The following is a 25205-nucleotide window of genomic DNA, read 5'->3' as shown; positions in this document are numbered from 1 at the left end:
AAAGGCTTTGAACTTCACCATTAAGAGTGCCTTGGATTCCTAAACGTGTTTGCCACTTGTACTTTTTCATAATATTTTCAAAAGAGCACCTTTTTGTCCATTATCATTGTCCATGTAATGCTCCTTCTCTAATTTTTTGCACAAGACATGTGATTTACAGGGGCATGTGATCACTACTGTATCTCTAAAAGCAAACAAACAAAAAATAACCCAAGAAGGTTGCGAGGATACTAAAGAGACGGAGTTTATGATAAAATAATAATGAACCACGAGCTGAGCCAAGAGGGACTCCTATGAAGAGAATGCGAGTAAAATACAAGATACGGGGATGCCATTTGAGAAGAAGACACCAGTGAGAGGTGTCGTGCATACATTTAGAGGGTTATAAACACAAAGGACAACAAGGTTACCAATCAACAGGAGTGCAGATTTAAGGACTATGCTCATCACAATACAGAAAATGCATTATCTTGGCACAGTCAGTCTGTAGAACAATACTGGATAAGTTCAAATGTTCAAACTTCAGAAACACCACTGCAGTCAGCTCCTGTAGAATGTAAGTATGACGTGGGAAATAACAGACTGTCTATTGTTTTTTATTAATGGGCTTTAGACAATCTCCCTGGCTCAACTGTTGTTACCATTGATCATTCTGTAAATTTGATCATTTTTTACAATACTGTACACCTACAGGGGTCAGCTGAGGACTCCTCATTTGAAATTTACATTCACAATTCAATGAGACATGGTGGGCAAGAGATGCAAGAGACTGTAAAGCCAATCCCGGGACAAATTCTGTGGCCGGGAGAAACAAATCAAGATTTAAAAGTTTCCCACATACAACAGCTGTTACTCATGCAAAAGCAGCATCTCCTACAGCAAAAACTCTCAGTTACTGTGTTGGGAGTCTTAGTTCATCCGGAAGGGAGCATTCCCCCATTAGACTGGTGGTCTCAATGCCCTCAATTGCAGTCTGGGATGAAGAAGGATATTATGCCACCTTTCTATAAGCTGATTATGAGAGTTCTCAAGGCTCATGTAGACTCTTGTTCCTTTGGGTTTCACCTACCATTGTGCACAGCTGTAAAGCATAATTTTCTCTCTTCGATGCCTGTTGGGGCCACCTCTAATTTCACTGTGAGGTCAAGTCTCCTACCCAAGTGCTGCTCAGCTCTGATTTACTTCAACCACATGACAACATAGGGCTACTGTATTATTGCTGCTGGCTAAATTATGATAGTTATATGATGGATTTGCACAGTTAAGTGATCAAAGAAATTCCAAATGACCCCAAAAATATATTTAATCTTATGTTTAGCTTAATGTCCCCTTTGTTTGTAGTTCCTCCTGAAACCCTCTCTCTCTCTCTCTCTTCAATTTGAGCTTGAAGGCCATTTAACATTTATGTTTTCTTAAATTTTGTAAGAACAAAGTCGTACTCGTTTGGCAGTTTGACAGTTTGATATCCTTACGTTTTTTTAAACATAAAATACACAATAAGGAGCACTGTAATAGGTTTTGATGCACAGAGCAGACTATTTATGTGTATACATTAGGCACATACAGTCATTTCAATGATGAAACGTCGTGCAGAAAATTACAATGTGTAAGATAGCAAATTGAGCTATAACCTGGCTGTAGTGACAAGAATTTGAATGGTAACTTTTGAAGTTACATTAACTGGTTCAATTCGTCTGAGAAATAAAAGCACCTACTTTTGTTTAATGGGTAAAACAATACTAAGGCAAACCAGGTTGAGAGGGGAACTAACCCATAACTAACCCGGCAACTTGGGACGCGTGCATTGATGCGCGCTCCCGACAGTAAGCATGTGACGCCTCCATCCGGGACACTGATGCGGACTCACTCTCCATCATGGCGGCGTCAGGTGAGGATTATGTGGGGAGGCGAGCTGGGCCGGTGTGGATAATACGGAGGGAATGGGCGGTCGGTGTCGAGACACGTTTCGACAGAGAGAGATAACATGAGTGTTAACTACTAAATATGGGAATGTCAGCGCGACTTGAAATGTTTTTATTATAGATTGATGGGAAAGCTTTCAGCGAGCGAGGAGTAGACGCAGCGCCGGGAAGTGCTGGAAGCGAGTGGTAGCTAGGGGGGAATCGACAGCGCTTTTTTTGTACTTTAGTGAGCCTTCTGCCTACATGCGCCATATCCCACAAGCTGTGCGCAATGTTGGGATGCTGTGAAAAACTATGATTGTTGTTTTGAAAAATGTTTGTCTGCGCTATTAATTGTCGTTGAACGTACTGTAGCCAGCTCAGGGTATTGCTGCGCCAATACTTCCAGGGCTTGCCACATTGTGTCCGCCTCCTGGCGCTGAATTAGCTAGCTAGCTAGCTAAGCAAACGCACTGTTCTGTAGCGCATGCGCGCTGATGGAGAAGGAGGGGCTCAGCTGGGGTGGGGGGGTTGCAAGTCCCCACGTGTACTACTGGTGGGGAGGGGGTGATAAGGGAGGTAAACTAGCTGGCTAACTAGCAAATTGAGATGGTGGTTGGTTTGTTAAGGGGCAATTTATTTTAGCTCGGTAGTAATTTAAGAGCCATTGTTTCGCGACGTAACCAGTCTTCGGTAATCGTGCATTGCCACTTAACTATGACTAATCTTTATCCAGTCGTAATCGAAACTGAAATCGTCCCAGGGCAAGTGATCTCACTAGGCCTACTAGGCTAGCTAAGTAGGGGAGGAGGAGGGGGGACACTATTTTGCAAGGCAGCGCCTAATGCTATCTCAGCTAGCGCCATAGTCCGTCAGTGTAGGCCCAAAATTGCAACAATGCTGTGCTTCACATCCAGTTAGATTTTTTTTAAAACACGTTGCTTGATCCTACACCAGTACTTAACGGAGATATGTATTTTATTTGTACACTGTCAATTGAACACTGTAGATGTGCTGATGATGATTTCACAAGTTGATCGCGTCGAATCCCACAACTTCAGACAATCGTTACGTGCTGAAACGAGACAGTTTGTCAATGTTTGACCTGTAACGTTACATACGACCGATTTAACTTATAAGTCTAATTTTCTTTTAGACCCTAGTACTAAGTGACAAACACTCGGAACAAGCTGCCCATTTGTCGGTTTACTGAATAAATCTGAGAGAAATCTAAATTAACTAATATAACGTTAGCTCGCGCTCTGGAGCGGCTAACCGATTTTGATAGCGCTAGCTGCTTTAGTACTGTACGTTAGATATATGAGGGTGTAGCCCACATGTGGCCATGTCTTGTCTAGCTAGTGTTAGCCAGTTGATCAGTTCATTTTCCCGCTAATGTTAGCCACCACCAGACGCTTCGCTAGCGAACGTCAGATGGCTAGCTCACATTTCTCGTTCGACAACTACTGATTTCCGAAACTTGTCGCAAATATTTTGGTAATGTTTGTTAGCAAAATGCTACGAACTATCGTGGTGTGACGTTGAGGTAGGCTGTATAACTTGTTCCATGCACCAGCTCTATTCGGTTGTCATTTTCATTAAAACCTGTTAATCGTCCTACAGATTACTAACGTTAGATTTAAGTGACTCATTCATTTTGCTAATTTAGCGATGTTGGCTTATATAGCTTTACGGGCTGTGGTCTGGACATGACTTATTTGCGCAACTCTATTTTGTTGCTTCCCTAACTTGCAGAAATGAACGCTTTGTCACATTTGTTGTTAGTGATTCCATTAACACTAGGCTTTATTTTTTAATTAAACTCTCGCATTTAGCTCCCCAGTTCTTCATAAAACCTGCTTTTTACGTTACTGTATTTGTTACGGTCTCTGATCAGTGTTCACCGTAGCGCCTGGCCTGGGAATTCTCCGCGTTGTGTAAAAGAATGTCCTGACCGTATGGTTTCTCACAATGGGTCTGGGGCTTTCCTTTGTTAAACACCGTCAGTGCCAGATCAAAACAGCCTTCTTTCGAAACAACACGTGGCTGTGATGTCAGAGGTTTTGAGCATACCTGTAAATGCACCTTGTTTTTGTTATCGATCTGCAGAGTCTGAAAACTGCGTTCGAAATTCGATGTTCGATATTTTTACACCGAATCCTGAAACTTTCAGCTGTACAGGACACCCTTGTGCAAAGCTCACCTACAGGTTCTAATAAACTGCCAGATTGCGTTATTATGCGTCCAATAACACTATGCTTCTCGTTAAAACTTTGAGCGACTACTGTGGATACATTACTTTTGGCACTTGCTGGAAAGTGAACCAGTTAGCCTGTGTGTCTAGAGAAGGAAATGTGTTTAATGTTGTGTGGCTTACTTGTCTGTGGTAGATTTACATTTACTTGGGCAATTACAGGATAAACTTGATTTGCATTTTGCTACAGAGCAGGAAATACAGTTTTGAATTTAACCAAACATTCTCAAACTCGTTTCAAGATTCTAGTAATGTTTCCTTGAAGACCTCTAGCCGCCCTGCAACAGACTGGGAACCCTTGCCAGTGTACTCATAAAAACGGGTGGTGTGGGGTTGTTTGCCTATCGCCATGAATTAGTGCAAACTGTTCGGAGGAGGCATGAGCAGCTGTGCTGGCGTGTGCTGGTCTGTGCAGGCGTGTGCTGGTCTGTGCTGGCGTGTGCTGGCGTGTGCTGGTCTGTGCCGGCGTGTGCTGGTCTGTGCTGGCGTGTGCTGGTCTGAGCTGGCGTGTGCTGGTCTGCGCAGGCGTGTGCTGGTCTGCGCAGGCGTGTGCTGGTCTGCGTAGGCGTGTGCTGGTCTGTGCCGGCGTGTGCTGGTCTGCGCAGGCGTGTGCTGGTCTGCGCAGGCGTGTGCTTGTCTGCGCAGGCGTGTGCTGGTCTGCGCAGGCGTGTGCTGGTCTGCGCAGGCGTGTGCTGGTCTGCGCAGGCGTGTGCTGGTCTGCGCAGGCGTGTGCTGGTCTGCGCAGGCGTGTGCTGGTCTGCGCAGGCGTGTGCTGGTCTGCGCAGGCGTGTGCTGGTCTGCGCAGGCGTGTGCTCGTCTGCGCAGGCGTGTGCTCTTCTGCGCAGGCGTGTGCTTATCTGTGCAGGCGTGTGTTTATCTGCGCAGGCGTGTGCTGTCTGCGCAGGCGTGTGCTGGTCTGTGCAGGCGTGTGTTTATCTGCGCAGGCGTGTGTTTAACACCTGCTTTCCAGATCCCCCCGGAAGCGTTTGCAGGGACAGGCTGCAGACTCCTCTCTTGGGATCAATGGGTGCTCTGAATGGCGTTTCAGGTGCCACTTGAGAAATTTGGGGTTGGGGGGGGGGGGGGTGTCTATGTTCATATAAATAGCACTTTATTTCAGTTCAGCACATGCAAGAATTTCGGCCCAAGCCCGTCAATTCACTGTTTCAAAAGCACTCTTTAATTTGGAAGTTGTCAGTTGGAGTAATTGCAACAGCACTCCACAGTGCCCAGTGCCTAGGGAACATATCAGCCGTTCCATTGCTCCAAATATTACTCTTGTTAATTGGTCATTGCAATCATTGCTGCGTCTACCAAAACAAAATAGAGACAATGGTACTATGCTGAGAGAAGAGAACGGGTCACTGGAAATAAAGGTTCAGCCAAGGAAAACTCGAACGTCTAACTTGATTCACTCCCAAAGGACTGAGAGCTTTGAAGTCATGTACCCGGAAAGGGTCTTGTCTGAGAAGTTTTAACACAAAATTACCTAAAAAGTACCTCTAGTCTCCTAGGGTCTATGGATGCTTTTGAGACCATGTACTATAGATTGATTCAGGCGTGGGAACGTTCTGTACAATGTCTTGCAGTCTTGAGAAATGGCCACTGCACTTAGGGTTGTGTGTAAATGGTGGCTCTGCTGACAGATGAGTTTTGGGTGGGGGGGGGGCGGGTCTGTACAGAGCTGTCGATGTGAATTTGTAATTCACTTGTTAGACCTGCTTGTAAATCAGGTAGGTCTACATGTGATAGCTGACGTGGATTGATTCTGCTCAAATCCAATTAATATCGCAGAAGCCCAATGTGAGGGGACATTTAATCTGTGAGATTTAATTCCTGTTGCTTTATTCTCTGTGGTTACTGTTAACGTTTCACTATTAGTTTGCACTCTGAGTTCAGATTCTGCTGGGGTGGGGGTTAGTGGTCTTGTGTGTAGTCCTGACCTGGGACTGTCTCCTCTCTCAAAAATAAAAACGTAGGGGGGAAAAAAGACCAAACTGACTGGTAGACCCCATCTTTTCAGTCTTTAGACTTTGCTTATGATTTTAGATGCAAATCATGCGTTCCGCATCTCACGCGGTGCGCTCTCATTGGCCGTCTCTCAGAGCCGCTCTGACCGACGACCGTTTGCTTTGACCGCCCCGCAGCTAAGAAGAAGAATAAGAAGGGGAAGACCCTGACCCTCACCGACTTCCTGGCAGAGGACAGCGGGGGCAACGCCCCCCCAAGCTACCCCTCCGCCAAGCCTACCAGCTGGGCCGATGAGACAGACGACCTGGAAGGAGATGGTGAGCGACAGGAAGTGCCTTCTAAAAAATGTTTATTTTACGATTCAGAAATAAATTATTTTAGTGGTGTGACAGGAGGGGTCGGGTGTGGTTGGGCGGGGGTGTTTCAGAAACGTATCCTTAAGTTACAGTTACAGGTCGGCATGCTTTGAAAAAGTGTATGAGTGTGGATCCCTTTTAAGGCCGGCATTGGAGTGTAATGGTTAGGGAATAGGGCTTTTAACTCTGAGCTTATAGGTTTGATTCCCAGGTGACACTTCTGTTATGCCCTCAAGCAAGATGGTTAACCCAAGTTACTTCAGTGTGAATGGATTGTATGTAAAAGACTAAACCGTGTAATTGTAGAATGTACTGTCATGTAGCATAATGCCTTTGACGTCTTTGAAATATCTTTGAAGGTAGGGATGGGCGATATCGCGGTGATAATTATTGAATGCAGTGAAGGTCATAGCCACCGAATGGTGCATTACCTTTTCCTTTCATCTTTTTCTTTTTAATTACATCTGATGCGGTTTGTAAACTACCAAACTAAAGAGGTTGTGTGAAATGCTTCAGGGGGGAAAAAAAAAGTAACCACTGTTATCTATTGGATGTTGATAAGACAGCCGATCAGCACCAAGGTCCTACAGCTTCCATGTGATCATGTGATGTGTTTCTGTCAATCACATGGAGCTGTGAGGCCTTGCTGCCGATTGGCTGTCTCATGGTCACCAAATAGATAACAGCAGTGATGTTTTTTTTTTTTCCCCGGAAGCATTTCGCACGGCCTCTGACGTGTGGCTGATTACTGACCCGTCAGGTATAATTAAACAGAAACAGATGAAAATAATGGCAGTACTGTGGCTACAACCTATATTGCACTCAATCATTATTGTTGCCGTATATCGCCCATCCCTACTTGAAGGGACGTGTGGCTTGAGACTCATTTATTTGATGCTTGACACCCCCCCCCCCCCCCCAGTCTCCACTTCCTGGCACACAGAGGACGATATGTATCGGGCCCCGCCCATCGACCGCTCAATCCTGCCGACCGCGCCGCGAGCCGCCAGGGAGCCCAACGTGGACCGGTCCCGCCTGCCCCGCAGCCCCCCCTACACCGCCTTCCTGGGGAACCTCCCCTATGATGTCACAGAGGACTCCATCAAGGACTTCTTCCGTGGACTGAGTGTGAGTGTCACCCCGTTACCCTGAGCGACCGCGCGGCGGCAGGCCAGGCGTCGAGTGTCCCGACGTGCCACGCACCCCGTCTGTGCGAACGCCGAGTCTTCTGGGGTCGCTCGGGTCGGACCGGGTCAGCGTGCTTTCTTTCACGCTGTCTATTGGGACGTACCAGAGCCGGGCTGCCTGTAGAGTTGCATCATGCTTTGTTGGCTGGGGGACAGTTTATGCAAAACGAAATGGAACGCTGATTAGAACCCCGGCAGCGGCCTTTCTAAATTGGCGATTGGTAATTAACTTGACCTCCCCTCCCATCATGAGTCTTTTAAAATGTATTTTTAATGAACTTTTCCATCAGTGAATGACTAGGTCATTGGCTCCTGCGCAGTAATGAAGTATTTCCCCTGAATGTGCTGCAGCACTGCTGTGCCAGTCTACGAGCGCACGGGTGCGCCGATGCCAAATGAACCCGCCTAAAATAAAACGGCTCCCTGCCCTTACGGTTTCACTACAAGGAAGTAGGTGCCAGCGTCACGTCCATTTAAACATCTGAAGTGTTTGAATCGGACGAGTGCATTTGTGTCCCTCTTAACCGCAGTGCTGTTCCACGCGCAGCGGCCTAGCCGGGCTCTGCAGCCACAGAGGGGTTCGCTCTGAGCCGCCAGAGACACAGCCTGCTCTGGGGGGTTCTGTAGGTTTTGTTATTTCCCCTTGGGGGCAGGGGTGTGGGGTTCTCTAACTATTTTCTCACCTCTAGCTTATATTTAGCAGTGTTGAGTTGTACAGCTGCGTGTGTATGTGTGTGTGTGAGTGAGAGAGAGACAGTGAGTGATTGAGCGAGCGAGTGTGTTTGCATATATGCTCACGTGTATGTGTGTGCTTGCGTGAGAGAGAGAGTGAGTGATTGAGTGAGCGAGTGTGTTTGCATATATGCTCACGTGTATGTGTGTGCGTGCGTGAGAGAGAGAGACAGTGAGTGATTGAGTGAGCAAGTGTGTTTGCATATATGCTCGTGTGTGTGTGTGTGTGTGTGTGTGCGAGAGAGAGCGTATCTGTGTGTGAGTATGGCTGTATGTACGCACGTCTGTGTACGTGCGTGTCTGATATTACAGGGTCACATTGATACAGTGCTTCATTTTGGCCTGAACACGCCCACTGGTTTCTTGTCAGAGTGACTCATGTTTCCTCTCTGGCACACTCTGGGTTGAGTTTGGGTGAGCGGGTTGCTTGGCGGGTATGAGCTTTTTTTTTTTCTTCATACTGAGTGGCACAACCCATGCTTTTCCCCACAGTGAGGCCTGACTCGGTGGAGTTAATGTGCTGTAGCGGAGTGTAGGTCACTGGGGACCGGTAGCTAGAGTCCTTCCTGCTCAGGCGTGGCAGGCGAGTGGCGCTCTTCACCTGCGATACTGCCCCTCACCCGCGATACTGCCCCTCACCCGCGATACTGCCCCTCACCCGCGATACTGCCCCTCACCCGCGATACTGCCCCTCACCCACGATACTGCCCCTCACCCGCGAGCGCACCCTCTTCACCCTCAGTATTTCTGTTGTTTGATGAAGGTTTTTGTGCCGAGCGGGGACATTCGAGATGAAGAGATGTCAGGTGTGGATGTGTGAAAGTGTCTCTAGTGTGTGAACCTAATCCCCCCTCTTACCCCCCTCCCCCCTCCTCAGATAAGCGCTGTGCGTCTGCCGCGGGAGCCCAGTAACCCCGAGCGACTGAAGGGCTTTGGATACGCCGAGTTCGACGATGTGGACTCCCTGCTGCGGGCCCTCAGCCTCAACGAGGAGGTGAGACCATAAAAACACCAGGCCCGGTCCATAGACTGAAGACCAGGGCCAGAGACTGAAGACCAGGGCCAGAGACTGAAGACCAGGGCCAGAGACTGAAGACCAGGGCCAGAGACTAAAGACCAGGGCCAGAGACTGAAGACCAGTTTCAGAGACTAAAGACCAGGGCCAGAGACTAAAGACCAGTTTCAGAGACTAAAGACCAGGGCCAGAGACTAAAGACCAGTTTCAGAGACTAAAGACCAGGGCCAGAGACTAAAGACCAGTTTCAGAGACTAAAGACCAGGGTCAGACTGGGCCTCCACTTGCAGTCCCTCTCGCATGTGCTCTGTAAGAATACAGGAAGCCGCTCCCCCCAGTGTTCACCAGTACATGGAAAACATAGGCAAAACTCTGCTAACAGAGGCAAAGCCACGTTCTCTGACAAGGTCTCCTTTCACAGAATTTCAGTTCTCTTCTGAAGGTTCAGTATTCAATGAAGGCAGCTGTGGCTTGATTTAACTAGTGTACCTTTTGAATGCTTCATTGCAAAGGGTTTCAGTAATTTAAAATGGTGGAAACCTAAGCCATCTCTACCATAGGCTTTTTCTGGACACTCGTTAAACAGATTGTCCTTATTTGGTCAGGACAGTGGTTCTCCTCCCAGTTCCTGCAGTACCCGACTGACGCTGGTTTTTCCTCTAAACTTAATTGTGATTCTTGAAGTATCAGGAGCCCTCAATCATTTTAAACTGGAGGCTTTTAATCTCTGACAAGCAATGATTTGCAGTTTTGGTGAGCCATGATGTCAGAAACGGATGTTCATGTTACGAAGAATTAATATTCCATGCTAATTTAAGGACTTTCGATCAATCGAAATGGTTCTCAGATAGCTAATGTTTCCCTTTTCTGTAGTGTGCCGTGGCAAATAATAAATTTTAGAAGACTCTTGTTCTATTGATTAACTGCTGAAGTCACTGAAATCCTAAATGCTGAATCTTTGGAAACCTGCTCGTAGAAACTAAACCATCTGTGAAAGATGAGGAGTTGTAATGAGCCGGGTCTGTATTGTGTTGCAGAGCAAACAGCAAATTTGTTGAACATGTGCTTTCAGTAACTGGATGTTATATGAATGCCCAGCTGAGCACAGAACGTTCTACTGTTGTTGCCATGTAGTGGCAATGTTATAGCATGACAGAACATTCCAGTGACATCGTGAGAATATTTTGTGTTCGCTGGGTATGTGGGCAGTTCCCCTGTGAGCAGTAGCAAACCCTCCATATTGGCATTTTGCCGGCACATTTGTGTTTTGTTCGGGTCACGTCCCCTACGGAGCACGCTAGAAAATAAATTGCAAAGTGGTAGTTTGACATTTTTCTGTGTGGTCTTTCCGTGGAGGGGTAGAGAGCTGCGGCGTGTTGGGACCTGGGCGAATTCTGCAGGTCTGCCAATGTCCTGCTTGGTGATACAATACAAGCAGGCTTTGGAAACAGATCAAACTTGGTCAAATTATGATTTTAACTCTTTAGATACTAGTAAAAGTACTGAAGATTACTGACAATTAAAAGAGAAGGCTCTATTTTCACCACTACTATTCTGTTGTGTAATTGGATCAGTTGGGCGCTCGGTTGAGGACGGAGTGTTTTCCGATTTCGCCGACCCCCGCAGACTGAAAACATTTCAGTTGCATTTCTCAACCAAATCTGTTTGGAAGACTCAAATTCATAGATCAGCAGTGCAGAATTATTTAAACATGAGATCAGGCGCCGTTAATGTAATGGAAATGACACGCCTTAGGGAAGCGTAGACAGGCGGGACCAGCAACCAGAAGGTTGTGTGCTCAAGCCCGTTCTGTTGACGGCCTGTACAAGGCTTTCTGTTTCACTAGCATGCTGGGAGCTTTCTGCATGGAACCTGTGACTGAGGGTGCAGTGCCTGCTAGGGCTGCGTCCAAACACAGGTGCTCTATTTGGAATTGCAGTCGTGCTTTGGAGAATTTGAGAAGGGTAGCATTTTCTGCTAGCTGCTGTCAACCGTAGACCGTTTATTGTTGTGCTGTGACTTCTATTCAGTCAGTGTAAAAAATTACGTGCATTTTCTGCAAGATCCCGCTTACATTCTACTATTTATTAGGTTATAAATTTGAATTGGGAGCTGAAGACTGCTGTAAAAAAGGCTGCGGTAATGCAAGTAGTGATTTGACTCGGCTAATTTGAAATTCATAGTTCTGAGCAGCTCTCATTCCCGATGATTTCGTATCTTTGAGGTTACATGTTTTTTTCCCCCGACTTAGCAATGGACTAGAATGTGAAGTAGTTCAGGCTGGTAGATATTTAACGGTGCTGCCTGCTCCAGCAGTACCTCCTGGTCTGGAGTGACTAGTGCCTGCTCTAGCATTAGTCAGAGACTGTGTCATATAATCCATTATAAATAATAGCTGATCAATTAAAGTGTTCTGTTTAAATGATGTTCTGGACTGACTCATCACTGGCCCATATTATTTGCCTGAGTACGTATAGCTCTGCTGTATCCATAACTGTGACCACTAGATGGCACAGTCGTGCCACTTCAGGAAGGCATTTTGTGAAAGTGTGACGTCTCAGTTTTGTGCAGTGGCGTTCCCTCCGTCCTGCTCACTGGCTGTTCTGTCTCCCTGCAGAACCTGGGAAACCGACGGATCCGTGTGGACATTGCAGACCAGTCTAACGAGAAAGGTACGCTAACGCCAGGGTTTACCCACTATAGGCCAGGCTAATGGAAAAAGGTATGCGAACGCCAGGGTTTACCCACTGTAGGCCAGGCTAATGAGAAAAGTATGCTAATGCCAGGGTTTACCCCACTATAGGCCAGGCTAATGAGAAAGGTATGCTAATGCCAGGGTTTACCCCACTATAGGCCAGTCTAATGAGAATGGTACACTGAGATCACTTGCAGCATTGTCATATTAACCCTGGCTGAAGACAGACTGGTCTATATGTGCATTGACCCCAACCCTTGCTTGCTTGGCTTTTGATTTCAGTTTCTGGATCCATCACAGTGAGTCTTGTATTGTATTATTAAGCCAACTGCAGCTTAGAAAGACCCCACAGGTTTAACCGCGCAGACACACGTGTGTATACGAACTGATTGACAGACAGGCAGACAGACACACACAGTACATGTGCGTCTCTCACACTCATCCCCTCCCACAGAGAGAGACGACCGGTCCATGTCCGGGCGGGACCGCAACCGCGGCGACGGCGGCCCCGACAAGACAGACTCGGACTGGCGGGCGCGGCCGACCGGGGAGACCGACGACGGCCCGCGGAGGGACGACGCCTTCGGGGAGCGTGAGTGACGTGCGCCCGCTCGGCGACGCCGTTGCTAAGGCGGTCTGAGAGCGCGCACAGCCGCTGACGCGCCGTTCTTCTCGCTGCAGGGTCTCGGGATCGCTACGAGTCAGACCGCTTCCGCGACGGCCCCCGCCGGGACACCGACCGCTACGACGGCGGCGGCGGCGGCGGAGGCGGCGGCAGGGACCGCTACCGCGAGCGGTACGACGACCGGGACCGCAGAGACTACGACCGAGGAGGTGAGTGAGCACCAGGCCACCAGAACCTTTACCGCATGGACAGTGACATGTAACCAATGATTCTGTATGTAGCCCACACTGTTACACAGCAGCTGATATTGTGGAGAAACTTAAGTACAGTGCAGTGTTTACTAAGAAAACACAACGTTTGTGATTATGTAAGTAGTAATGCTTACCCACTTAAAATTTCAATACACCATTTGCTAATCTACAGGAATTGAGTTAAGTGTTGATTGTAAGTAATGGTGTGTTGGCGTACTGCTCCTGCACACTAACACACTACGAGATGTCCTGTGAAAGCCTGTACTGTGCAAGATGTGCTTCCTCCTGCACTGCTGCCATTTTGAAGTAAATGGGAGTTTTGAGAAGCCCCTCCCCCTCCCCTTCCCAGGCTTTGATTCCCGCGGCGGCGGGCGGCGCCCGTTCGGCAGCGGGTTCCGGCGCGACTACGATGACCGGCGCGACGAGTATCGGGGCAGCGGGGACCGATTCGGCGATCGCTACGGCGAACGCGAGGACCGGTACGAGAAGCGGGAGGAGAGGCGCGAGGAAAGAGGTGCGTTCTCCCCGGGGAGTGGACTTCACTCACGACAGCGTGGCGGTGTGGAAATGTCATCCATTTTAGCTCAAACTACGGCAGGGTTCCCTGGCCTGGTCGCAGAGCTGTAATGTCTGCTAATCTCCTTAAACTCCATAACCAGAGAAACCAGGTGGCATGACCTCAGCCTGAAAAGATGGATCGTTCACTCTCTGGGGTTTTTCATATTTCAGTTTAGGTCAATATTTTGACTGTCCCGGGCAGCTTTTGTGCCTGACAAAGGGGGTATTTTAGTTACCTGCAGGAGCTTTTGATGCCCTTTATAATGGCTAGTATAGAGGAATTAGGGGTTTTGTGGTCTAAAGCAAGAGAGTACGCTTGAAGTAAAAGCAGCTTGTATGTAATTATTTCCACAGGCTGCACGTATGGACCACGCTACCAATTCTGTAGATTTTATTCACAATTTTAAACAGAATTACCATGTTTGTATTGTGCTGGGATTTCTTCCTTCGTTGCAGTGGCCTTAGGTTGCATGTTTCAGGGGGAAGTGGTTATAACTGGAAAAAGAGAGTTGTGTGGTGATACACATGTATGACTTCTGGAGGCATAACCTCACTCTACAAGCTGCTGTGGAGTTAGTTGAAGTGTTTTCTTGCTTTAAACAGTGAACCCCTGAACACCCCTGTACCAGGCATCATAAAGCCGTAAAGCCAGCTGGTCTTCAGAAACTTTTCTGTAACTTCTGTAGGTGACTAAGAGATCCTCCATCGCACGCAACCTGTGTGGCCAATGGAAACACACTAAAACTGAAACAACATCAGAATACCCCAGAAAACGAACCATCCCTCAAATAGAGCGTTTTGAGTAACAAAACCAGCTGGCTCTGCGGATGGCCTGGACCAGGGCTGAGCACCCCTGAATTAGGCACCATTTTATGTACCACTTCTGTTTCTTCCTGAATTTGGGCCAGCTACACCGTAACCGTTGTCTCAAACGGCTAAAAGCTCAGCACCACCGTGCTTGGTTGGCACGAGGGCCGCGATTGGTAGTACTGTAGTTGAGCTGGGCTGGGATTGGTTAATGCTGAAGCTTGTCATGGTTGGGGTTAGTGCTTGTCGGTGTGTCATCTCATACTCAAACCCTCCCCCCTCTGTTCCCAGGCCCTCTTCAGAGGCCCAAACTGAACCTGAAGCCCCGGAGTGTGCCCAAGGAGGACGAGCAGGGAGGCCCGCCCTCCTCCCAGACCGGTCGGGCCGCTTCCATCTTTGGCGGGGCCAAGCCCGTGGACACGGCCGCCAAGGAGCGCGAGGTGGAGGAGCGCCTGAAGAAGGAGCAGGAGAAGCTCCAGAGGCAGCTGGATGACGACAAGGGCCGGGGGCCAGAGCGCAAGCCCAGGGAGAGGTGAGGGCACTGGGAAGGGCACTAGTGTACAGGCCCAGGGAGAGGTGAGGGCACTGGGGAATGGCACTAGTGTGCAGGCCCAGGAAGAGGTGAGGGCACTGGGGAATGGCACTAGTGTACAGGCCCAGGGAGAGGTGAGGGCACTGGGGAATGGCACTAGTGTACAGGCCCCGGGAGAGGTGAGGGCACTGGGGAAGGGCACTAGTGTACAGGCCCAGGGAGAGGGGAGGGCACTGGGGAAGGGCACTAGAATTTTCTGGGGCGAAATAGCTCAGGAGGTTAGAGCGGTTGTCTGGCAGTCGGAGGGTTGCCGGTTCGATCCCCTGCCCTGGGCGTGTCGAAGTGTCCCTGAGCAGGACACCTAGCCCCTAATTGCTCTGGTGAACGCGAGGCATCAGTTGTAAGCGCTTTGGATAAAAGCGCTATATAAATGCAGTCCGTTTAGAATGAGAGAGAGGTGTTGAATGAGGGACAGCTGAGAGCGCTGTTTTCCTGCATTACCGCACTGCATTGGTGTTCAAGGTCTCAGGATATAGCAGCCTGCCTCAAGGATGTTTAATAGTCATGTTTTTGAGGAAACGGTCACATGGTATTGCCACTCCTCTGCTTCCTGCTTTTTAAAAAAAAAATTACAGCATGGTTGACAAAGCTACTAACAGTCACAATCTTGTATGCACAGTATCACTGGTTCTACCCAAAAAAAATATTTTTTTAGAAATGTTTGTAAAAGATCCGTTGGAAAGATTTGTAGAGGACTGAAGATTCCAGAGCTTAAATGATGATCTGATTTGCCATTGTTTGTTCTTCTTTCTCCACCTCTCTCTATCGCTCTTCTCGATCTCCTCCTCCTCCTCTTTTCCTCCTTCCCTCTGCACCTCCTTCAGGCACCCCAGCTGGCGTAATGAAGACCAGCCTGCGGAGCGCTCTCGGACAGGAAGCGAGTCATCGCAACCGGGAAGCACTTCCGGCAGGGGTGAGCACCCACCATTCATCCAGTTGATCATACCAAATAACACCCTGGTCTCATACAGCAGTGATGGCTGCCATGCCAAATAACACCCTGGTCTCCTACAGGGGCATTGGCTACCATGCCAAATAACACCCTGGTCTCATACAGCAGTGATGGCTGCCATGCCAAATAACACCCTGGTCTCCTACAGGTGCGTTGGCTACCATGCCAAATAACGCCCTGGTCTCATACAGTGGTGGTTTGATCTTTATTCATTTACTCATTTATTCATTTACTTGATGTAGCATTTTCATTATGAGCATACGGTGGAGATATTACTGAGGTATGATACCTGCAGACATTGTACTTTGTCTGTGTCAAAAACCTGAGGGAACTGTCCTTTGTGAGTACACCCTGTTGGCTTATTTACTGAGGGTTCCAGGTTGAAACTAAACCAGCATGCAGACCATTTACTTCAAAGCAGCTGTAGTGTAGAGCCCTGGTCCCCAACCCTGTTCCTGGAGACCCACAGAGTCTGCTGTTTATCAGTATTTACTGGGCCAATTAAAGTATTTGAGTTCACAGTAAATTCATCATGTCTGGTTTTTTTCGGTCCAAATTGGTAGCCGATTAAGGCGAAAACCAGAACCCCCCCCCCCAGAGACTCTCCAGGCCCAGGATTTGGGATCAGCGTTCCCTCTGAATGGGCTCTGGAGAGTGTAACAACCCCCCCCCCCCGCCCCCCCAGGGTCTCGGCGCAGAGAGAGTGAGCGCTCCGTGGAGAACGAGGTGTTCAGCGGTCGCGAGGACGACCCACCGTCTCCCGGGACACGGGCCCCGCCCCCCAGGCAGGAGGCCTTGCCCCTGAAGGTGGTGCCGGCGCCACCCCCCAAGGAGAACGCCTGGGCCAAGCGCAGCGCCATCAGCGGGAGCTCCACCGACGGGGAGAGCCGATCCCCCGTCTCCCCCAGCGGCGCCAACCCCCCGAAGCTCAGCAGGTCCGAGGCCCCCCCGCTCCGCACAGAACCGCGCACCTCAGCCACTGCAGACGAAACTGCGCACCTCAGCCTCTACAGACGAAACCACGCACCACAGCCACTACAGACGAAACCACACACCTCAACCACTACAGACGAAACCACACACCCCCTCAGCCACTACAGATAAAACCACGCACCTCAGCCACTACAGACGAAACCACACACCTCAGCCACTACAGACGAAACCACACCCCCTGAGCCACTACATATAAAACCACGCACCTCAGCCACTACAGACAAAACTGCGCACCTCAGCCACTACAGACAAAACCACGCACCTCAGCCACTACAGACGAAACCGCGCACCTCAGCCACTACAGACGAAACCACGCACCGCAGCCACTACAGACGAAACCACACACCTCAGCCACTACAGACGAAACCACGCACCCCCTCAGCCACTCTACAAAGCCACTCATTTTTAAAGCCACCCTGTTCAGAACCGCACACCCGCTCAGGCACTGTATACAATGCTAGAGCTGCACGATAGATTGAATTGTGGTTTTTTAAGTGTAATAAGAATAACAGCCACCATGGGTGTGTTAGGTGATCATTCAACTTTTTTTTTTCTCTCTAATCTACCTGATGCGCTAGAAAATATACAAACGTCGGACGTGAACTGCCATACCATTCAAACCAAAGCCAGATGCATTTAGCCTGTCAGTGGCAGATTTTGCTTGTCGTGTTTGTCTGCTGCTTGACTGTTCTGCGTTTGGTGTGTGACGTGTGTGTCTCTCCACAGCTCAAGCTCAGTGGAGGAAAAGGGCTCTCAGAAGGGCATAGGTAAGGACGGACAAACGGCCCACCAGCCGCCCGCCAGCCAGTACTAACAGGAAACAGGAAGTGGGGGGCAGTGTGAGGATTCAGCAGCTCTGTAATGGGTGGAGCCACCCTTACGCTGTCAGTTGGGGACAGGAGAGCAAGGTTTCATGAAAAATGGGTGGAGCTAATCACACTTTTTTGTGATTGGTTACAAATTAATGACTGACAGTGATGCTGTGCTCCTCTCAGTATGGAACTTCCCTCCTGTTACTCTTGAAGAGCCCTGTGGGTGTGTCCTCGTTCCCTGGGGCTGTAGAAGTAGGCAGTAGGTTCATTTGGGTCACGCCGACCTCAAACTCTCGAAAACCGCTCCCTCATGCTTTGGACCTCCTTCAGCGGAGCCCAAAAATATGGCCTCCGCTGTAAAGAAGCTGTTTAAGTGGGTGCCTCCCCCCTCTGGGATGAGCTGGATTCTGGCTGCTTCAGCGCTCTGTGTGGAGCCTGAATGGGCTTGTTCCTCACAGGTCTTGGGGGGAGAGCGGGGGGCTTGCCTGGGGGGAATAAGGCTGGATACAGCCTGTAGCCTGCTGGTCCTCGGATCCCATAGGCTGCAGGGTTATGTGTTTTAGGGGGAGGAGAAGGGGGCGGGCCCGCCGGTCTTTGTGCTCCGCCTCTCCCTTTGTTTGCAGACCGGCATTGCTCCATTCCGCTTCCCCACGCCCCAGCTGGGGCCGCCACCCACGTCTTTACATCACACTCTGCTCTGTCACGTGACCCGCACATACTCTCACTGGTCCAATCGTTGCCAGGTGTCGGGAAATGACACGTGACATGCCCCCGCCACACAGGAAATGACAATCACGTCAGTTGAAATTCACGCTCAGAAGAAGGGTTTGGCTTCCTTAATGACTTCCATATCCCCGAGCCCAGCTTGGAGCTTTCCAGCTCAATAAGCCCCCAGCTTTTGTTGTACAGCTTTCTATTACAGAAGTGAAAGAAGGGCCCGTTGTTGGCTCTGCGTTATAAAAAAGCGACAGTGAAACGCAGGGTACAGTAACTGTCGGGCCGGAGTGTTCTTGGCTGTAATGGCAGCTGGCTCAGATCCTCAGGGGCGTGTCTGAGGCACTCTGTGGCGTTACTGATTGGCCCGTTTATAAAATGAGTGATTGGTGTGAGGGAATAAGGTCATCGTTGTCACAGCACATGGAAATGCACGTGCGACACACCCAGTTCTCCACAGCACCCATTTTGACCTGCATCTGGGCCCCTTGATAATGGGCGGAGTCCCCCCAAACACTAGAGTTTCTTTTATTTAAAGTGGTGCAATGGGAAAGTTTATTCACAATAATAATAATAATATGTATTTGCATAGCACATTTTCTTTATATCCACATTTTTACTTTAATTAGTGCTTTACATTAAATGGCCATTTGTTCTCCTTTCCAGTAAAGCCATTATTTTTGTAAAAATCTAAAACAAATTTCAGTTTCACTTGGGATCGGCAGCTCAGAAGCTGTTTGTGAGGTCAGGGGCGGCTCTGGTTACACGCTGTCGCCCGTGTCACATGACGGCCGGGTTTGTCTCGGCCTCGTGTGGGGTCAGAGGTCAGAGCCTCCTCAATGTCGGGTCTCCTTGCAGATGAGAACAAGGCGGACGGCGTGCGCCGGGACCGGGGCCCCCCGCGGGGCAGGGGCGGGGCGGCGGGTCCCGGCACGGGCAGGGGGCGAGGAGACGCGGCCAGCAGAGACCGGCGAAAGGAGGCAGACAGGTCAGCCATCGGCGCGCCCCCCTGGCGCCCCCAGCAGAGCAGCGCAGGGTCTCTCAGCTCCGCCCCTAATCCCGGGCCACGCGAGAGAGGGCTGCGGAGGGGGTGGGGGGAACCAAGGCCCCGCCCCACTCCCGCCCACCTTCCTGGTCCATTTGCATATTGAGCATCTGAGTCAGAAGTAGCGAGCCTTAGGGACGTCATGTAAAACCGCTGGTATGCAAAAGCAGTCCTGGGGTCCCTCTGTATGCTGGTTATGCCACAGCCAACTTGTTAAAAGCTGAAGTTTATTCTTCCTTTTTCCCCCCCACTGAAACGCATTAACATATTTCTGGTTTGGCTCTGTACTCGGGATGGGTATGAGTAATGGATTGGTCAGGTATGCGCCTACTCGAACTTTTTCTCATAAAGGAGAATCATTGTACAGCTGTGTGTTGGAACTTGACACCGTTTATTAATTTATCATGCAGTATATAAAAAAGGAACTTGTTAAAAATAGAGGACATTTCTTCACCTGATATGAGCTGAATAAAGCAAATGTACATTTTGAAATGCATGGTTTGGTTGCGGTTATGGTTTTTGTTGATAAGCCGTTCTATAACTGGGGTATTGTGTGCGGAGGAAAATTTGCTACCAATTGTAATGAAAACATGCGTTTCAAAATGGAAAGTGGAGATGTTACTTAAATATTCCAGCAATTATCCAATACCCTGTACCACTTACCAAAACCACGTCTTTCTAGTGCCTCAGTCGTGTTACATATTAAAATAGATTTTATGCAATCACCAATATCGTTTGTGTCTCACGCTAACCAGCTGAACGGTGAATCTGATTGGGTAAACTATATATGCTTGGTCACATAAGCCAGTAAATAGGAAGGTCTCTGACATGTGGCCTTAAGAGGGTAAATCATGCCTCAGCAGACATGACATGAATAAAGTTAAGAGAAATTGACAGTTTCTTACATTTAAGGGGTTGCAGTTTTGGTTGTAACTATAAAGCCAGCATACATACAAGGGCCCCAGGGCCTAGCCTGCACACCATTGTTTTACATACACAAATCACAACAGAACTTTGCTTTTCTGTTTATTGGCAGGAGGGCTACATTTGGAGCTGGAAGTCTGGCAGTCAGTCAGGGAGTTTGAAGTTATTTGTTTTTGGAAGGATTGTTTTTTACACTCAGAGAGGCGGAGTTTAGGGATCCTGCAGCAGCACTTCATTTGCATAACTCCCCCCACTGTGTCTGGTCTGAGGAATATCTATGAGATTTCCGGGTGGGCAAACCAGAAGGGGTTGTAACTTTCTTCTGGTAGCTTCATTCTTTATGAAAAATGGCTGCGTTCCGAACACAAAACATGAAAAATGAAAAGGCTTGCAGTGTTCCTCGCTGTTCAGTCTCCCAGAGGAAAGGAACCCTATTTGTCCTTTCATTTGTGCAGTCCAGTGCCAAATAAAGTTGTGGATAAGAACTATTAGGAGAGATGGGGAGTGATTTGTAGGGGGGAAAAGGCAGCCCTGTTGTTCAGTAGTAGCCCTGCAACAAGCACCTTCAGTAGTCTTAAGCGATGTATATATAAAATCGTATTATATAAAAAACAGGCAAATAATTGTTTTGGAAATAATTTTTTTTTATTCATAAGGAAACTTAAAAGCAGTTTAATCTAAGGATTCAACTGCTTTTAAGTTGATACTCACTGAAGCATTAAAGATAAAAACTTTCATTTTAGCCTAAGAAGTATAAATGATTGACTGTATTTTATCTTCTGTTTTTCTGAGGTTATAACACTCCTGTTTAAACTCTGTTTTTCCATTTTAGTTGGTGTGCTTGATTGAAGACTCAACGTGTCACAAGTTAGCTCGCTTTAAATTAACCAGGCTGAAATGAATACAAAATACAAAGCCATCATTCATATATACATACAAATAAGTATATTACTAGATATCATAGAAGTGAAGCTAATGTTACATTTGACTGCAAATAATTACATATTATGAAACAAAAGCTTATAACTGTAACAGGATTCACTTGCTAGCGAACATGCTAATGATTATGCTACTGCTGTGATAGCTAGCTAAAAAACTATTGATAATATTCAAATAAAACACATTTTCTAACATTTTCTAAATTTCAGGTTTGTTTGACATACGATTGAAATGTTTGAGTGCTTGTGTAACATTTCTCACCTGAAAATAAGACTAAAACCAGTGAGCTGGGCTGGAGCATCCATAGCTTTCTTGCTTCTAACCATAGACAAGAAAAATATGGACAAAGTCACTGTGACATCACCCGTTGACTCTCTATGGGCTTAGTCAAAAGCATTTCTAAGCCCGGGTAGTGTTGTTTGTGAGAGCCGCCATGTTGTACAAATTGCAGCCAGAGGCCGGTTGTCCACTAAGCGCGCGTGATACGGTAAGCCGGTAGTGACACAAACTGTCCCTGATTTGTCCACAAGATATTACCGTCTTGTCCAATAGCACAATAACTTAACAAATCGGCATATGAGGAGACATTAGATGAAGAAAAAACATCTATTGTGACTTTTTTATTGTGGAAAAAAATAATTGAATTATTGACGTATTTTTTTTTACCATATTCTTACCATTGACTTGCATTAAAACAGATGGCTGAAACGCCTATACTGGAGCCAACCGCTTTGGCGCTAGTGTTCTAACGTCTCTCAGCCTGACAAGGAAGCGAGCTTCAAAAATGCAGCCCAGTTTTGGTCGCTTGCTTCCAATGGCTGACAGAAGAGCTTCAGCTACTGAGCCTGCTGCTACCCCATAGCTTGTGGATGCCTTCAATACAAGGCTGAGGGACCTAATTACAGACCTAAGCACAGAGTGTAGCACAGTGGGTAAAGAACTGGGCTTGTAACCAAAAGGTCGCAGGTTCGATTCCTGGGTAGGACACTGCCGTTGTACCCTTGAGCAAGGTACTTAACTGAAATTGCTTCAGTATATATCCAGCTGTATAAATGGATACAGTGTAAAAATGCTATGTAAAAAGTTGTCTAAGTCACTCTGGATAAGAGCATCTGCTAAATGTAATGCAATGTAATGACTACGGATCTGTGGTTGTGGGTGTTCAAGCCTGCTGTACTCCTACCTGCTTTTGTGTGTGCTTTGATGAGGAATGGCTGTAACGTTACTTGTGCACGCATCAAGTATCTTTCGGCCATTTAGCTAGCTTCGTAAAATGTTTGTTAACCATCCATTTTCTGTGGATTTTTGCATCTCCGAACGGAAACCTTAATGTTTTGTTGCATAAACAGAATTCGAAGCACTGTCAAATGTCAAATATTGTGTCATTAGCTAGTTAGTCACGCTCGCTGCCAAGGCTATACATACGTGCTAGCCTTTTCTCTGCCTGCCTACCTTCATAAATGAAAATAAATTGCTAAAAAAAAAAATAACGTGTGGCACTTGTTGAGCTTCGACCGCCTCACGTCACCTTGAAACTTCTCAAAATTGCGGGCAGTGTTTGACATTTTGACTCTTGAGAGTGATGTGAATTAAAAAAAAAAAAAACCCCCGATCCGTGGTTTTTAGTGTGCTGAGATACATGCATCCGTAGCAGCGGAAAGAAAGTTATCACCCCTTCCGGTCTAGATCGCCATTTTGTGAAAGAGGCTGATTGTGACGGTAGCAGCTTCGAGTTTCCAGCCGTCCCATATTAGTCAGGACATCCTGCATTTCAGCCAAAAGGCCCTTCTTTTGTGCTTTAAAGACTTCTGAGAGTCAGACTTGTGTTGTTCAAGAGGGGTGCAGATGTTGTTAATTTGCTAAATAAACAGTTGTAAATGGTATCATGTGAGAAACACATGACAACGGCCTTATTGTTCGTGGTTCTGTCCCGTATTTGGGTAAGGGAATGTTGGCAGTCCATTCGCAGGCTTTTTACCTGGCAGTGAGCTCGAGCTTGACTTGTGAAGCCCTCTAAGAGTTTGATGCATTCGACCATGCAGATGCGAGAGGCTGTCTGTGACATCTTTGTTTTGATTTCAGCTTTATTTATTTGCTGTATTTGCTCTGACATAGTTGACGGTAGTCATACATTTCATTGTGTATGAAACTGTCGCAATTGTTTGAGCTTTGTTAAGAAAGGGAGAATGCTCGAGTTCAGAGGTACCTCTAAACCGGACAACGTGTTGCTAAGTAACCTCTATCCCCCTGTCTGAAAGTGCGTGTAAGCGGTAATGGAGATGTTACGGAGGTCTCATTTCGTCCTTGTGTGTTGCTTGTAGAAAGGACGGAAGAAGAGAACGAGACTCCAGACCAGCAACAGAGCCAAAGAAATATGAAGAGTCTCCCAGCCCTGTGAGTCCTGAGAATGCTCCATACCACTCTCCTAAGCTTCATAATACTCTTAACCACACTATGCTGCTCTATAATGTTCTTAACCACACCGTGCCGCTCTTGACTGTTCATCAATACTCCATATCACTCCTCAACACTCCATAACATTCTTTTCAAGTTCTCGATATTCCGTGCCGCTCCTCCACACTACATACCGCTCTATAACACACCTAACTTCTCCTCAGTACACCTTACCACTTTGTAACACTCCCTACAACTCTCTAACACTCCTTAACCGCTCATCAACACTCAATACCACTCTGTAACACTCATAACTGCTCATCAACACTCAATACCACTGTTACACTCCTTAACCACTCAGCAACACTCAATACCACTCTGTAACACTCATAAATGCTCATCAACACTCAATACCACTCTGTAACACTCATAACTGCTCATCAACACTCAATACCACTCTGTAACACTCATAAATGCTCATCAACACTCAGTACCACTCTGTAACACTCTTAACCGCTTATCAACACTCGGTACCACTCTGTAACACTCTTAACCGCTTATCAACACTCAATACCACTCTGTAACACTCCTTAACCACTCAGCAACACTCAATACCACTCTGTAACACTCCTTAACCACTCATCAACACTCAATACCACTCCATAACGTCTCATGCATATTATGCAGCACCAGTCTTTTAAATGTTTTTTCTTTACTAGAAGGTCACGCTGCCACAGTGAGTCAGACTGGTAGCAGTACATGGGAAAACCCTTTTTCTGGGGGTGGGGGGCGGTGGTCAGGGGTCATGTGTCAGCAGCTGCCTTTTAAACGACATGGCTCATAATTGTCTTCACAATGCTGACCGAAGGCAGTCTGATGGTAACGATGCAGCAAACGCACCTGTTGTGCCGCAGCGTCCTAACGTGTCTCCACCTCCCCTCTCCCCCCCCCCCCCCGCACCCACAGACATTCAGCTCCGCCAGTAAATACGCAGCCTTGCTAATGGACGGCGACCAAGGAGACGAAGCGGAGGAGAACGTCGAGTAAAAAGCCGAAAAGCAAGAAAGCGAACGAATGAAAAGGAAGCTCATCAGAATTAAATCAGCTCTCCACAGCGGAGCAGAAGCAGAACCCCGCTCCCCATCCCCAACCGCAAACCCTACCCCACCCCCCCACCCCACCCCCCCACCCCCACCCCCCTCCCCCTGCCCCTGCTACCCCACCCGTCCCACCCCCCAGCAAGCAGTCCTCAGTCCCTCTTCAGGACTCTGTATCTAAACATAGTAAAATACAGGACTTGTTTTAAAATAAAAAAAGGAAAGTGCAAAAATGGTAAAAGTTGGAATAAATAATTATAATAAATAAAAAAAGTTGGGGAAATGGATGAAGTTATTGTTACAGCCCTGGTTGCCGTCGGCGGAACCGTCACTCTCTACCTCCCGGCCTGGTCCGATGCTGATTTTTGGGGGGCTCCTGCTGCCAGAGGTA

The 25205-nt window shown here is 47.9% G+C and overlaps 1 protein-coding gene across 5 annotated transcripts; it reads left to right on the top strand.

The window, feature by feature from the left end:
* Positions 1–1799: 1799 nt before the first annotated feature.
* eif4ba (eukaryotic translation initiation factor 4Ba) lies at positions 1800–24898 on the top strand. 5 transcript variants are annotated; one of them, XM_035382002.1, is made up of 15 exons: positions 1800–1888; positions 6303–6443; positions 7405–7610; positions 9279–9395; positions 12034–12088; positions 12566–12703; positions 12793–12945; positions 13337–13501; positions 14644–14884; positions 15769–15857; positions 16582–16831; positions 17616–17656; positions 19274–19403; positions 23645–23717; positions 24684–24898. In XM_035382002.1, exons 1-15 carry the CDS (start codon positions 1876–1878, stop codon positions 24762–24764), a joined length of 1893 nt encoding a protein of 630 aa, XP_035237893.1. In that variant the 5' UTR covers positions 1800–1875; the 3' UTR covers positions 24765–24898. The 5 variants fall into 5 exon arrangements, with proteins under 5 accessions (XP_035237893.1, XP_035237890.1, XP_035237889.1 ...); XM_035381999.1 differs by lacking the exon at positions 1800–1888 and adding an exon at positions 2384–2480 and having other exon boundaries at positions 15778–15857; XM_035381998.1 differs by lacking the exon at positions 1800–1888 and adding an exon at positions 2384–2480.
* The last annotated feature ends 307 nt before the right edge of the window (positions 24899–25205 follow it).

The sequence above is a fragment of the Anguilla anguilla genome, chromosome 11 (assembly GCF_013347855.1).
Source record: "Anguilla anguilla isolate fAngAng1 chromosome 11, fAngAng1.pri, whole genome shotgun sequence".
Taxonomy (NCBI): Eukaryota; Metazoa; Chordata; class Actinopteri; order Anguilliformes; family Anguillidae; genus Anguilla; species Anguilla anguilla.
Note: the sequence above shows the minus strand (reverse complement) of the source record. Positions and strands in the feature narration are given on the sequence as shown.

Excerpts from the sequence above, each read along its gene's own strand:
- eif4ba (XM_035381998.1), top strand. The coding sequence starts at position 2,399 with ATGGAGAAGGAGGGGCTCAGCTGGGGTGGGGGGGTTGCAAGTCCCCAC. Across the intron at positions 15,858-16,581 it reads GGGAAGCACTTCCGGCAGGG|GGTCTCGGCGCAGAGAGAGT; the intron begins GTGAGCACCCAC and ends CCGCCCCCCCAG. Across the intron at positions 23,718-24,683 it reads ATGAAGAGTCTCCCAGCCCT|ACATTCAGCTCCGCCAGTAA; the intron begins GTGAGTCCTGAG and ends CCGCACCCACAG.